General features: G+C 34.5%; 1 protein-coding gene across 1 annotated transcript; it reads left to right on the forward strand.

Moving 5' to 3' along the window:
* The first annotated feature begins 92 nt into the window (after positions 1-92).
* LOC125074671 (pyridoxal phosphate phosphatase PHOSPHO2-like) lies at positions 93-12,792 on the forward strand. The gene is made up of 4 exons (XM_047686047.1): positions 93-432; positions 9,586-9,774; positions 11,858-12,076; positions 12,327-12,792. The coding sequence occupies exons 1-4, from the start codon at positions 289-291 to the stop codon at positions 12,486-12,488; spliced, it is 714 nt and encodes a 237-aa protein (XP_047542003.1). The 5' UTR covers positions 93-288; the 3' UTR covers positions 12,489-12,792.
* The last annotated feature ends 2,044 nt before the right edge of the window (positions 12,793-14,836 follow it).

Consider the following 14,836-nt stretch of genomic DNA (forward strand, 5'->3'; position numbering starts at 1 on the left):
ATTTTTAGAAATTTAAAGTCGAGTTTCGCAGTGACATTGAACGTCAATTGTCAAAGCAAAATGGGAACGTCAGAATGTAAAGACTTGAAATTTTGCGGAAAAACTATAAAAAAAATTAGCCATGCCAAAACCATCGCGTCACATTCCTAATTTTCGCGAAAGCTCGAATCTGTCTGACTGTCAAGTTGTCACGATTCGCAGAATCATAAGGTGATAACATATCGCGCTCTGCAGTCTGTTCCCGCAGTAGGTTCGCAAACGCGAAAGTGAGTGCGCGTGTTTTAAAATATGGCAAATTTAGCAGTATTTGATTTTGACCGTACAATAGTTGACGATGATTCGGACGCGACAATTATAAATAGGTTACGCGAAAAAAAACCGCCACCTGAGTGGGAAGCCGGTAATCATGACTGGACGCCTTATATGAGTGATGTAAGAAATTATTTTTATTGTTTCAAAATGCAATCATTCAAAGTAATTTCCCATTAAAAAAAAGTTTATAAGAATTATACAGAGTAATGAAAACATTTTTATGAGTTAAAAAGCATTACACCTAGACATACATATAGATTATATTTCATAAATTAATAATAAAAAAAACTCCTATAATAAATAGTTTTATAAAATTTGTATAAACAATTCTATTCCTATTTTAAAAAACAAACTATAAATATTACGTGCATTAAAATTTTAATTAATTTGTTCATAAACCAATCAAGATTTCACATAAAATTAATTCATACATATCATAAAACATGGAGATTAATTACATATATATCAGGATAAACAATCATAATGTGAAATTGAAATAAATTATTTTTAAATTAAGAATGTTTATTTTTTAAATTATATGTAGTTCTTTATGTGCATTTCAAAAAAATGTTTTTTTTTTTTTATTACATTATCATCCATTTATAAAACATAAATTATGTATTGTAATTAGTCTGTGGACTGTGCTATATATTTTCACTTTTGGATATCTAAAGTTAATTTTACTTACAATAAAAGGACTGCTACTAATTAGAGAAAAAAAAAACTTTTAATTGTAATTATGTAATACAATGGAACATTAATAATATCAAACTTAAATATAACTAACTCTTTGATCTCCCCTAGAACTGCCAGTAATAGCTAATGCAAAATATGCATTTATTTTAGTAATAACTTTGATACAAAAAAATCTTTATAATTAATTTAAAGTGTAATTTATCTTTTACCTTTACATAACAAGTGTGTTTACTTAGTAGTGGAAATTGCTAACAGAATAAAGAAAAAAAAAGGTTATTTAGGACATGGACACAATTATAAAAAAGAAAGAAAAAAAACCTGTCATTTTTTAAAAAATAATCTCTCTACTTAATCTAAAACAATAAAAACAAAACGGAAAGAATAAATAAAAATAGAGATTTATTAAGCAATGGTAATTGTGCCCTAAAATAAATATAAGTAATGCAGAGGTTAAAAATCTAGCTAACTTTGATAAAATGAATCTAAGACCAACTTAAAATGTGTATAACAAAGCTTATAATATACATATTACTCGTTATAAAAATTATTATATAATCCTTTTCAGCTTTTTTATATTAAAGCATCAATGTACCATGAAAACGGTATTTTGAAAAAAAAAAAAATTGTCTTGTGACTAGCGTATAAGGCCACAGATCCAAGGTTCTACGTTCTGTGTTTCTACAGGACTAATAAATAGTTATTGGGTTTTTATATCAAGAAATTGATAGTTCAGAGTTAGTTAAATATCTGGAAGTTGAATGTGAGCACCTTTTTTTTTTTACCTGTCCTTTCATAACTATGTACACCTTTGAATCATACATCTAACTACATAAGCAGTGGTGAGAACATTGTAAATCTATAATCCAGATTTGTTATGGATATGTAACTCTGAATATGCATGCAAATATAAATAATATTTTACCATTTTTTTTTAGCATTAGCAGCCCATAAATGTCCCACTGCTGGGATAAAGGCCTCCTCTCCCTTTGAGGAGAAGGTTTGGAGCATATTCCACCACGCTGCTCCAATGCGGGTTGGCGGAATACACATGTGGCAGAATTTCGTTGAAATTAGACACATGCAGGTTTCCTCACGATGTTTTCCTTCACCGCCGAGTACGAGATGAATTATAAACATAAATTAAGCACATGAAATTTCAGTTGTGTCTGCCTGGATTTGAACCCGAAATCATCGGTTAAGATGCACGCGTTCTAGCCACTGGGCCATCTCGGCTCATATTTTTTACCGGTTTCGGATATTTTAAGTTACAAATATTGGATTAATTAGAATTTGTGAAAAGGATAACTACAAACTACGAGGTATAATCAATTAGCTACTCCCTTTAATATAACATCGTGTTCTAATAAATTTATAATAAACAGTTTTTTTATTGGTTTTGGTTACGGTTGCGGAGCTCCATAACATCCCTCCTATGAACTCACAGTGGATCACCGATCAGCATTGTTGAACAGCTGTGTGATGTCTTGAACTAGCGAAGGTTGTCAGTCAGTTTCGTATGTTCCTCCCTATTCTTTGCGAGAACAGGTCGGTCACATGCGATTCGAGTCCACTCCCTGTTTGCGTAGCCAAGTCTTTCTTCTAAAATTTACTTCTTTCGGAAACTTTTTCTATTATTATTAGCTGCGGATGTTTCGAATCCTTGTCTGGGCACGTGTTTCGTTTTCTCATCTTCACGGTCGGATTTACACTATGGACGGCATTGGGGCGACAAGAGTGGGGGTCGTTAACTATATTCGAAGTAAATTGAACAATTAATCTCAGTCAACAATTTTGTAGATAGATATAATTAAACTTGTATTAAATTTTACATAAGTATGAAGCTGTTAACTCGTCGAAATAATGTTTTTTTTTAATCTATCGTATAGGCCCCTGTCTTGTGGGGGCCCCAGAGATGGAGCCCCGTATGCTCATCTTGACGGTATGCAAAATTTTCCATTACTGATTATTAAACAAATTAATTATTGTTGGAAACAGTCATGGGAATTTTGAGAGATATTGTTTGTAATATAGGTACCTACAGTTATTTCTTACGCCATGATATGACTAAGAATTTTCCGCTTATAATATTAATTACCGTTTTAATTGGAATTACGACCATTCGTTTTTCTTCTCATTTCTTTGTTCACATACTTTTTTATTTTTTATTTTATACGTTACTATATTTTCATGGGAGTTTTAAATATAAAAGTGCATGTTACTCGTACATGCCTATTTTGGTATTTAGGGATTATTATATACCTAGCTTGTTCCAACCACAAGAGGAATAAAGACAAAAAACCAACATTTGTCATTGAATTGACGTGATATCTTGGGAGCTAGAATTTCTATCCGATCCGTCGGCGTCCTAAACACGTCTTATACGATCCCAAAGACTCACTGCCGACAAAACTATCTCGATAGGCAACACAGACAACACACACTGACTCCGCCGGTGGGGTCGAGGTCCCTCATTCTTACCATTCTTTGCATTCTTTCCTCCCTCCCGTCGACGACGGCGTCCTAAGCCGAGGTCCGGCCTCACAGGAGGCACCCTTAGGCCGCGCGTATTCTGAGCCCTGAAGTGGGCTCTCAACTGATGTTGAGAACTGACTGGCTTGAGTAGTTTAGCTCGCCTACCACAATTAAAACAGCATGTTTTGTATGACTCCGAACTAGCAAAATTCGCGCCAAAAAGTAATCCCAAGCCTCATTGACAGGCGATCGCGCTTTTTTTTTATTTAATGTATTGACGCTTCAAGGTATTCATGCAGTAGGCATTAACTATATAATTTTAATTATGGATTCGTCGTAGCTGTTATTGGATATAAGTAAAATTAAAGGGGATATAAATAGTTATGTGGAATAATGTTTTATTATAAATAACGATGTATTCATCGATAACTGTTTGTAGTGTACAATATAGCTTAGCTATTAGCAAATTGCATGGACTATGTAAATCTATGATTTGTTTATTTTTACTTCTCTTTAGATTGAAATACGTATATGCTATACTGGTTTTAGCCCGTGGCTCCTCTCGAGATTTAGGTGTCGGTCATCAGCTGTTAGGTTACAATTAAGCCTATATCCTTCATTGGAGTTCAAACGTGCTGAATATCAAATTTCATCAAATTCGGTTCAGTGATTTGTCCGTGAAAGAGCAACAGATGGACAGAGTTACTTTCGCATTTATAATATTAGTATAGATATACGTTCGATGTAAATATATGTGTATATGTTACTGTAAAAGCTCGCACTAAGGTAAATCTTAAGATTTTCCAGTAAAACCTAAGATTTACCGACAAGAGTTGGTAAATGTAAGTATTTATTGTAAACGGACGACTTTCCAACCTAACCTAACCTAACATGTAAATCCTAAGATTTACCAAGTGAATGATGGTAAAAGTTCGAATCCCAAATTTTTTGGACATTCACCATTCGTAATCGGTAAATCTTAGGTTTTGTTGGAAAATCTTAGGATTTACCGTAGTTCGAGCTTTTACAGTAACATAGATAACTCAAAATTTAAAATCAATCAAAATCAAAATACACTTTATTCAAGTAGGCTTTCACAAGCACTTTTAAATCGTCATTTAACAAACTATTTAAAGTATAGCTACCGCCGGATGGGAATGTAGATTCTACCGAGAAGAACCGGCAAGAAACTCAGTAGTTACTCGTTTTCAACATCTAACTATCTATATCCATTACTACTTATGTGTGTGACGTCCGATGATGACTTCCTCTGCTGATTCCTCAGTCATTATAGCGCCAGTGTTTGTGTGTGTCTACGTCATTTCAACGTCAATCCGATACGAGGGCGTGATGAATTCGCCGGAGCTATTTTACGTAATTAACGTCGTTCACGTGCTTTTTGCACTTGTATTTTAATATTGTGTTAGCGAGTAGCCCTAAGCCTCCGCTACGGTGTTACGTCATAGTACGTCATAATTAATTATATCACATCATTATATATAATTATTACAATCGAAACTATTTATTTTACATATTATTATGAGAATTATTATAAAACGTGATTTAATTTTGTCATAATAATGAAATTACAAATGCTTTATTTTTCACTATAAAATTAATTATCGACGGTCTCTTTAGTCTAGTGGCTAGGTCCCGATGTCCTGTGTCCAATTGGGTTTTTCTATAATAAGAATAAAGTAAAGAATTTCTCAATAACATAAAAGAGTAACTACCGAGCTTATTGCCGGTTCTCCTCGGTAGTCGTATCGGTTCGGAAAAACCGCCGGCGAAAGCTGGTTCCACAGAGTGGTTGTGCGAGGCAGAATATGCCTTAAAAATCGCGCTGTTGTGAATTTACGAACATCTAAGTGGTGCGGGTTTAGAATTAAATTATAGTTTGTTAAATGATTCAAAAGTGCTTGTAAATGTTTACTTGAATTTAGTATATTTTGATTTGATTTGAGTCTGGATATTGGGAGTGTGTACATTCCGTTGGCTCGGAAAGCATGTGAAGCCGTTGGTCCTGCACCTAAACTGTTTCCGGTCGTGTCTGATTTGTTATGACGAGAGTGAATCTGTGTTTGTGCAAACACTTGTGAACTATAAAATGTGCTGTGTACTTGGCTGGTCTCCCTTTAGATTGGCTGCCTTAATCTAAATAGGCTAGAACGTTTTTGTTTTCAATGAATCTTCAACAATGTCTTCAGTCGAATTTCGACCAACGCAAACACTGGTTTCATTTCAAACCTATAGACGAAGATTCATCTATACATATAATAATAATAGAGTGTCTGTTTGTAATGTTCAAATAACCGCTTTTTCCTAAATGCATATGTATGTATACACGGTACATACCATACCAAACTAATATTTTTTTCAATTCTTTCTGTCTTGTTCCGGCTAATCCCTGGACCGTTGGACCGATTTTGACGGGACTTTCACTGGCAGATAGCTGATGTAATAAGGAGTAACTTAGGCTATAATAATAACTTTTGTTGTTAAATTCAAACGCGCACGAAGTCGCGGGCACAGCTATTTATTTACACATCTATAGAGTGCACTACAAAATAAGAGAAATAAAACGAGCCAACTTTATCATCTTGGTGTGCGTGTCGGCTACGCTTGACACTCGTCAAACGTCACACTGCTTTACTAGTGTGCGTGTGCTTTTGGCCATCAGTTGGATACAATTTTTTTCGAAGCGTTCTCAGCTTTGATTATCTGTATAGACGTATAAATATAATCAACTGTTTATTAATTTATAGTAGGCTTCTACTCGTTGCTGATAAATGAACAATGAGGAACTATTTTAGCTATTATAGCTAAAATATAACCGGTAGTAGCTTTATAGTCAAAGTCAAAAATCTTTATTCAATATAGAAGTGTTTACACTTGCTTATTAATAGTCAAAAATCTACCACCGGTTCGGAATTTAGCACCTCGGACCTGAGAAGAACCGGCGAAAGAAACTCAGCGGCATATTTTTTTTTTTCCATTTTCCATGTACAATAATAATTATATTTTAGTTATTTGAAACAGCCTGGAGGCGATCATTTCATTCCCAAGGTGTGCAGTCAACTAAAAAGTCATTAGTGTTGTAATATCCTTTAGCACACAAACGCTCTTTAATGATTCTTTTGAATTTTATAATTGAATAATTTTGAACTTTTTCTGTGATCCTGTTGTGAAAACGTATACATTGCCCCAAAAAAGAGTTACTAACCCTGTGTAATCGGATACTTGGAGTAACAAGTTTATTCTCGTTCCTAGTGTTAATAGAATGTACGTCACAATTTCTGGGAAAATCATTTATGTTTTTGCGTACATACAAAACATTATCAAAAACAAATTGAGAAGCGACAGTCATTATTTTAATTTATTTAAATTTACCTCTTAACGAATCTTTTGGACCCAGGTTATAAATTGCACGAATAGCCCTCTTCTGCAGATTATATTTAATTCGTAAGACGATTCAAAAGTACTTTTATTAGCCTACTTGAATGCTTATTGATACTTTGATAAATTACAATAAAGTTTTCTGTCTGTCTGTCTTGTTGATATAAATAAATGAATATTGTTTTGTAATAGGAGATAATGTTTTATTCCGAAAATGTTATTAAAACATTAAGAATTAAAAACAGCTTTGTACTTCAGAACAATAGGAATTTGAATACTGTATTATGTTTATGTAAATATTATAACAATTGGTAAAAAGTTATAAAATTGTCTGTGACTAAATCTCATTGTCTTTGATTACTATATATAACGGGACGCGGTTACTTTGGTTGTTGATATGGATAATTAATGAATCGAGTAGTTGGCAATAATGTTTGATGGCTGATTTACTTATAAGAGCGGGTCACCCCGAATGGTGTTTAAGTGTCGTGGCAACGCGAGTCGTTATGTTTTGACAGGCGACTCGAATGCGACGGTTGCTTGCAAACCCATTTGCTCTTAATCGAGATTAATTATTGTAATCCTTTGATATTATTGTTGTGTACGATTATTGAATCAATTAATACAGTGATTAGACGATATTAAATACGTTTTATTTTATGAATATCTCCATTGCACGCCCACATAGTCTTACAAATGTCGGATCAATCCCCGAACCCAACTGTTCGGCATCCTGTTTCTCCGACATATATATATGTGAAATTAAGTAGTGCCTGGGCTTGATCACGCAATCTACGTTTCACGTAGTAAATATCAGTGCAACGATATGCACTTACGTAAAGCTGGTGGTAGTGATTGATCGTGTCGTAATTATTCTTATCAGATTTAGATAACGCGCGGTTTGTTGTTAACATTTATCGATACAGCTAACACGTTTGCGTTATAGTTTTGTATTTATATGGTGAGTTAGATGTGCTATGTGTCCAAAAATTAGATCATCCCATCATCGTCCTGCCCTTATCCCAATTTAATTTGGGGTCGGCGCAGCATCTCTTCTTCCATACTTTTCTGTCTCACAAGTATTATTTCCAGACATATATCGTCTTTCACACAATCCATCCATCGTTTCTTCGGTTGTCCTTTTTCTCTATATCCATCCACGTCCATACTCAAGACCTTCCTCACAACACGGTCCTAATTCCTCCGCATAACATGCCGCGAACCAATCAAAAATATTTGTAATAACAAATTTATCTGAATATAACAAATTATGAAATCATGTATATTGAATTAAACTACTTCATAGTTAAGCTTACAAATCAAAATGAAACAAAGCACTGGTCGCGTCGACCTTGCTGTCCAAGCTCAAAAAGAAATATAAATGGCGGTTCAATTCAGATTAACGCGCTTTTTTTTATTGTTTTAACCTGTATGGATAAGGGAATATTGTAAATTCCTTTATTTTCAATGTTGATTTTTTTCTTCTTGTTAAATATAGTAATTTACTCAGTTACATTAATAATAATATTATATAGGTATGTTTTTAAAACAAAATATATTTTATTTTGTAACCGATTCGTATTGCTTTGAAATTAATGCAAAATGTTTCCCGCGTAAAATCCTGAACGAAATGTCTGTTACCGATATAATGTTAATGATTTTTTCTATCAGAATTATAAAGTTGATAACATTTAACAAATAATGAAAAAATATTCCGTGAAATGGTGCATTTATTCTGAAACATCCTTGAACTCACAGCGCTTGTTCCACAAACTTGGGCAGCTTCCGAGGTCAATGTCGAACTACACTGCGGATGTCGAGGTTTTTGAAACTTTGCCAATAACAAAGACAGATTATATTCGGTGATTTTTATATTCTCACCCAAACTTATATGTTTGTATGTGATGTAATGTTTATTTATAAATATGCCATCTATATATTAATACCTAAAGAGATTTTTTGTGCCCCTTTTTAAGCATGTGTTGCAGTGTTGCAATATGTAGGTATTCCAAAGACATTATCTCATCTGTACGCTTAGTACTTTACTTAGTTACTTATGTTACTTATATTACTACGCAACGGATTTTAATGCGATTTTCAATCAATAGACACAGTGTTCAAGAAGTTTATACGTATAATACATACTATAGTAGAGAAATTCAACTTTTAACCGGAAAAATACAAGAAATTATCTTGTCGTCTTCAATCTAAATATTTGTATATAGACATGAATTACAGCTAGTATATTAATAAAATTTAACATATATATGTATATGAAGTTTATACTGCCAAAGACAACATAGATACATGTTAACGACGATACATGTTGACGACAGCGGTTCCTATCTTTCCAATTAATCCTATATTCTTAGTTTCAATGAAATAGAGTCGAATTACGATCATTGAACATACATTTACATTTTAGATACATTAGCAGCCTGTAAATTTCCCACTGCTGGGCTAAGGCCTCCTCTCCCTTTTTGAGGAGAAGGTTTGGAGCATATTCCACCACGCTGCTCCAATGCGGGTTGGTTGAATAAACATGTGACAGAATTTCGTTGAAATTAGACACATGCAGGTTTCCTCACGATGTTTTCCTTCACCGCCGAGCACGAGATGAATTATAAACACAAATTAAGCATATGAAAATTCAGTGGTGCTTGACTTGATATCTCGGTTCATGAATGTTGATGAATTTAAAATTTCCAGGTATTTGAACACGCTTACTCCGCCGGTCTCCACCCGTCGGATATCTTGGACAGCATCGCCTCAATGCGACCAAACCCTGGCATCATTGAGCTGATCAGCACCCTAGCCAAGGAGGGATGGGATGTGCTCGTGCTCACTGACGCCAATAGCGTCTTCGTTAACCATTGGCTCAAAGTTCATGGTTTACAGGTGAGAGTGTACTGGTGTAAAGTCAGACGAAATTACAACGCGCGTTTTTCAACGTCGCTGTTAATATTCAGTGTACTAAATATCACTTGGCACGCAAAGCGAATAAAATCCCGTGTGATTTTTATGTCGTGTTTTGTAAAACGAACAACTCGTTTAAATTTAAATACACACTACACGTCAGAACAATTTATATTAAGAAATAAGTCGCAAGTGCGTTTAATTGGTAGTAGGGCTATGTGCAAGCCCGCCTTGGTTGGTACCACCCACTCATCAGATATTGAACCGCCAAATAGCAGTACTCAGTATTGAAGTGATCGGGTTTGAAGGTTGAGTGAGCCAGTGGAACTACAGACACAAGAGACATGTCTTAGTTCCCAAGTAATGGTTAATATTTCTCAGAGCGATAATGCCTATGGGCGGTGATGACCATTTCCAGCCGTTTTGTTCGTCCGCCTACCAATATCATGATTGCAACTGCTACATAAATACAAAACTGGGGACGAATTCCGCTAACGTTACGATTCGTTTCCTTTCAACTCCTCACAAAACGAAAACTCAGCTGTAACGTAACTTGGATTATTCTGCTAATTCAAAGTAATTCGATCAAACTTCGTCTGAAATGCAACTGTATCGATGGCGATTGGGTTTCCATTGGCTAGCGATACTGACAATTTGCTAGTAGAATTGCCCTCCTGAAACACGTGGCTTACAGCAGTGCGAAACAGCCCTAACGTAACTGTCAGTTTTAGCTATTTGGGTATAAAACAGTGTTTAATTTTCAGTTAGTAAATATTGTCGTTTCATTTCTTGTAGAGCTAAGCTTGATACGTTAAAATTAGAGTGCATTTCTATCGAGGTTTAAATAAAGTTTTTTTTTTAATTGAAATTTGAATGTGTTACAAGGAATTCTAATTTGGATCGTTTGATTTCTGCGCAGTGTGAGCCAGCCTTAATAGATCTCATGAGTACACATCAATTAGCGGAGTGACGTCACAGTATTGAACCTTGCAATGTTCTAACTCAATTTAACAGCTTCCGTGATCTGTCTTATCACATGTGTAAATGTGTTGGCCCAGTGGCTAGCTTAGGTAACATGAGGTCGAGGGATCAAAGTCTGAAAAATAAAAATAAGTTACAATGTTCTATGTTATGCCATTGAGAAATTCTGAGGAAAATTGGTTTACGGAATACTATGAATCGGATGTAGATTCTAGAAGATTCGACAAGAAACTTAGTAGTTCTGTTCCAACAATTGAAATATGAAGTAATATCAAACACTAAGTCCACGCTTTTTTATCAATGTTTTATTTTAATATTATAACAACAACAACATTAACAGCCTTTAAATTTCCCACTGCTGGGATAAAGGCCTCCTCTCCCTTTGAGGAGAAGGTTTGGAGCATATTCCACTACGCTGCTACAATGCGGATATTTAATGGTAAAAAATATCCAACTGTTGGGCTTAGACCTCTTCTTCCTTTGAGAAGGATTCAATCAATCAATCAGGAGTCAATGATTTAAATAGCATCGCTTTGGCACACACGAACATCCTAAATGAAGGCGTTTAAAATGTAAACAAAAATGATTTTCCGTGCATGAACTTTATTAATCTATCTATCTTAGATGCTTAAGCTCAAGAGTGTCTTCCTCCATTTTTGCGAGATAAAGCCTCTAAAACTTTGGTGACAAAGGCTTTGTCATTGATTTGTATGATCAGCGAACTTCCAAGTATGTTTATCTTACTTAACTGACAACCGCGAAGTATTTTCTTGTACGTTTAAAAAAGTTTATATATTTTTAGGAAACTAATTAAAGTAGATGCTATGAATATAACAATTAAAAATTATGGTATGTTAGAGTAGCGTCTAAACTCTAGACCCAGGACCGGACCGTAAATTTAGGGGGCCCTGCGCTAACACTACTTAGGGGCCCACCTAAGACATATATGAACGAAGACTCAAATTAAATTAATTGAATGAGTTTGATTAATTGCAGGACTCGCAGCGCTGCAAACCATACGATCTGTTTAATAAAGTTATGGATTCTTTCGCATTATCGTCATTTTTTGACTGGCACTTGACAGGAAGCGGTGACAGCGGTGGTGACAAATCGCGCGTTCTGGAAGCAAGACCGTTTATACATCGAGCCGTGCATGCGGCAGACGACGTGCCCGAGATGTCCCAGCAACCTGTGCAAGTCGATAGCACTCGCTCAGTGGTGCAGTTCGAGGGACTACCAGCGTTACGTTTACAGCGGAGACGGGAGGAACGACTATTGTCCTGCTACGAACTTGCCGGCTGACGTAAGTAGCGATACAACACGAATGATCGTACACTAATGTCCAAAAAATTCTACAGCCAATAGACGATGTGTTAACCAAACCTTAGATTTAAATATTCCATTCGATTTGCTAATAGTTTAGCGATGTCATGTACAACACTATTCCATTAACAAAATTAACTTTAATTAATACGTTTTCCTAAATTATTAACTTTATTGAACACAAAGTTTAGTATAATTATAACTAATATATTAATAAAAAAAATTTTCAGGCAATCGTCTTCCCGAGAAAGGGTTACCCAATGTACGATTTGATCAAGAAGACCCTGTCGTCCCCGAACCCACAAATTAAAGCTAAAGTTGTCCCCTGGGATGACGCGTTCACGATACTCGAAGAATTATTCCCCGGCAAAAATAAAACCACCAAAAGTTAATGTTTGATCACAGAAATATGTACTTAAATTTACTTATACTAAATATTTAATTATTTATTATAATATGTTTTAATAGTATTTAATTATATTACAAAGCAATCTAAGATATTTTTGAGGTTATGTAATGCAAATGTCGTAATGAGGTATGACGTCATAAGGTATTATGGCGTCAAGTGATTTAACCATAGACAAGAGTGTATTATATATATTTTTCTCCTTATACGTAGTTTTCTCTTTATGTAGACAATTTTAGGTCGCATATTTCTTTGTCTGTTTCAGACATTACAGGCGAAATTTATTTAAAAAAAATGTTTTTTTGGCGCAAAAATGTGCGACCTTTGCTTTCAAAAGTAATTATAAATCATATTTAATGATATGGACGTGACGTTAATTTGTATTATACAGTATGTCTATATAAAATGTCTATTCGCCTTAAGTTCGTTAGATCTAATGATGCCGTAGTAACTTTGCCTTCCTAAACAAACAGGCTGATTCATTTAAAAAAAAAAAAAACAATTCGGCCTATTAGTTCCTGAGGTTAGTTTACAAAAAAAGCCAATAGCTTTATAATAGATTAAAAAATACAAAGTAATACATTTGATATATTTTTATCAATGTAATTGTCCATTTTATTAATCTTAACCGTATGTTCTATCTTAGGCTATTTAATAATAGTACAAATTAAAAAAAAAAACGCTGTCCTGGTACATAAGTAGGTATTAAATAGCTTACTATGAGATCTATTTTTGAATTTATTATCTCGTTGGTATAATGAAAAGCATTTAAGGCTAAAGATCTGATTAGTTGGCGTGGTCAGAGCTCTATTAAAGGGGGGGGGGGGGGGGGGGTGTCGAGTAAAAATACTATATTATCGGTTTTATACTAAGTTATGTGAGATTATCCGATTGTTTCGTATACGTTACGAATATCAGATTATTTATAAATAGTAAAAGATGATTTCACAGTTGTATTAGGTCACTGTTTGACTTTTTTTTAGTATGAGGTATCTCTTTACGCATGACATTTTGCAAAATTAAAAACATAATAAATGATTTTTATATCGAATTCGGATGCGGTTTCGGTGTATAACATCCCTCGTGCTTATTACTGTAGCAGACAATCAAATATTATAATTCTCTGATCACGCTTCGACGTCAAATTTATAACAAATTTAGCTATTGCTTAAATAATAATTGACGTTCAGTATTTTTATATCGTGCTTTACTATAGTTGATCTTCGTTTACAGAATACTAAATTAATTATGCTTGTGTTTTTTTTTGAGGGGGGCGTCGTGTTTACTTAGGTGTGATCTGCCGAAAAATGCCCTTACGTGGATGTTTTAAATAGGGTGAGTTGGGGCTAAATAAACAATGGGATAAGATCGGTTAAAATATACCTCTGATTCGATCGCTTTTTGTAATGTTCTTCTTGTCAATGTAAGCAATTTTATTAGCTCGTATTGCCTTGAGAAATAAATCATTAAAACGGTGCACGAATTCGTTGTGAATTCAATCGGTACATTTTTGCCTCTTTCCTGGTCTTGCTCTAACTCACCTTACTCAGTTAAAATTGATCCAATTAAACTTTTTCTGTCCGGAAATTTTGTAGTCCGTCCTTCGCCTGAATTCTCCGCCCCGTCTTCGTAATATACCTTCCATGATATCCTGTCAAATCGGTTATTCACTTTTTGACGGATGCAACTAGTGATTGCGGTTACGTAACATTTTGATTATCGATTCAATTATTGGCACTAATTGATATGTAGTATCGACTTTTTACTTGGTGGTAGGGCTTTGTGCAAGCCCGTCTGGGTAGGTACCACTCACTCATCTGATATTCTACCGCCAAACATTGTTGTGTTACCGTTTGAAGGGTGATTGAGACAGTGTAACTACAGACACAAGGTTCTTGGTTCCCAAGGTTGATGGTGCATTGGCGATGTAAGGAATGGTTAATATTTTTTACAACGCCATTTACAGTGGTGACCACTTACCATCAGATGGCCCATATGCAAGTCCGCCAACCTATGCCATTTTAAATTTAACTCTTTATAATTCGAAAAAGTTACGTTCTTAGGCAAATGTCAAAATGTGAATAAAAGTTTTGACAAAGGTAGTTCAATGTAAAGCTCAAAACGTCCTTATATTTAAAAACAGTCCATATTGCATAAAAATAGTGTATATATTTTTTTAATTCAGTCGCATCTCGTAAGTGGGCACAAAACATCCTGCCAATTATAGAAATGACGCGGACATATAGTTATTATAGATTAAACTTTTTGTCGATTGTTTATTTATTTTATAGAAATAAAAAAATGCTGTGAGCTATACTTAAGTTTATATATGAA

Source organism: Vanessa atalanta, chromosome 28, assembly GCF_905147765.1.
Source record: "Vanessa atalanta chromosome 28, ilVanAtal1.2, whole genome shotgun sequence".
Lineage (NCBI taxonomy): Eukaryota > Metazoa > Arthropoda > Insecta > Lepidoptera > Nymphalidae > Vanessa > Vanessa atalanta.

Coding starts and splice junctions, on each gene's coding strand:
- LOC125074671 (XM_047686047.1), top strand. CDS start 289: ATGGCAAATTTAGCAGTATTTGATTTTGACCGTACAATAGTTGACGAT. Junction 433..9,585: donor GGACGCCTTATATGAGTGAT/GTAAGAAATTAT, acceptor TAAAATTTCCAG/GTATTTGAACACGCTTACTC. Junction 9,775..11,857: donor TCAAAGTTCATGGTTTACAG/GTGAGAGTGTAC, acceptor GGCACTTGACAG/GAAGCGGTGACAGCGGTGGT.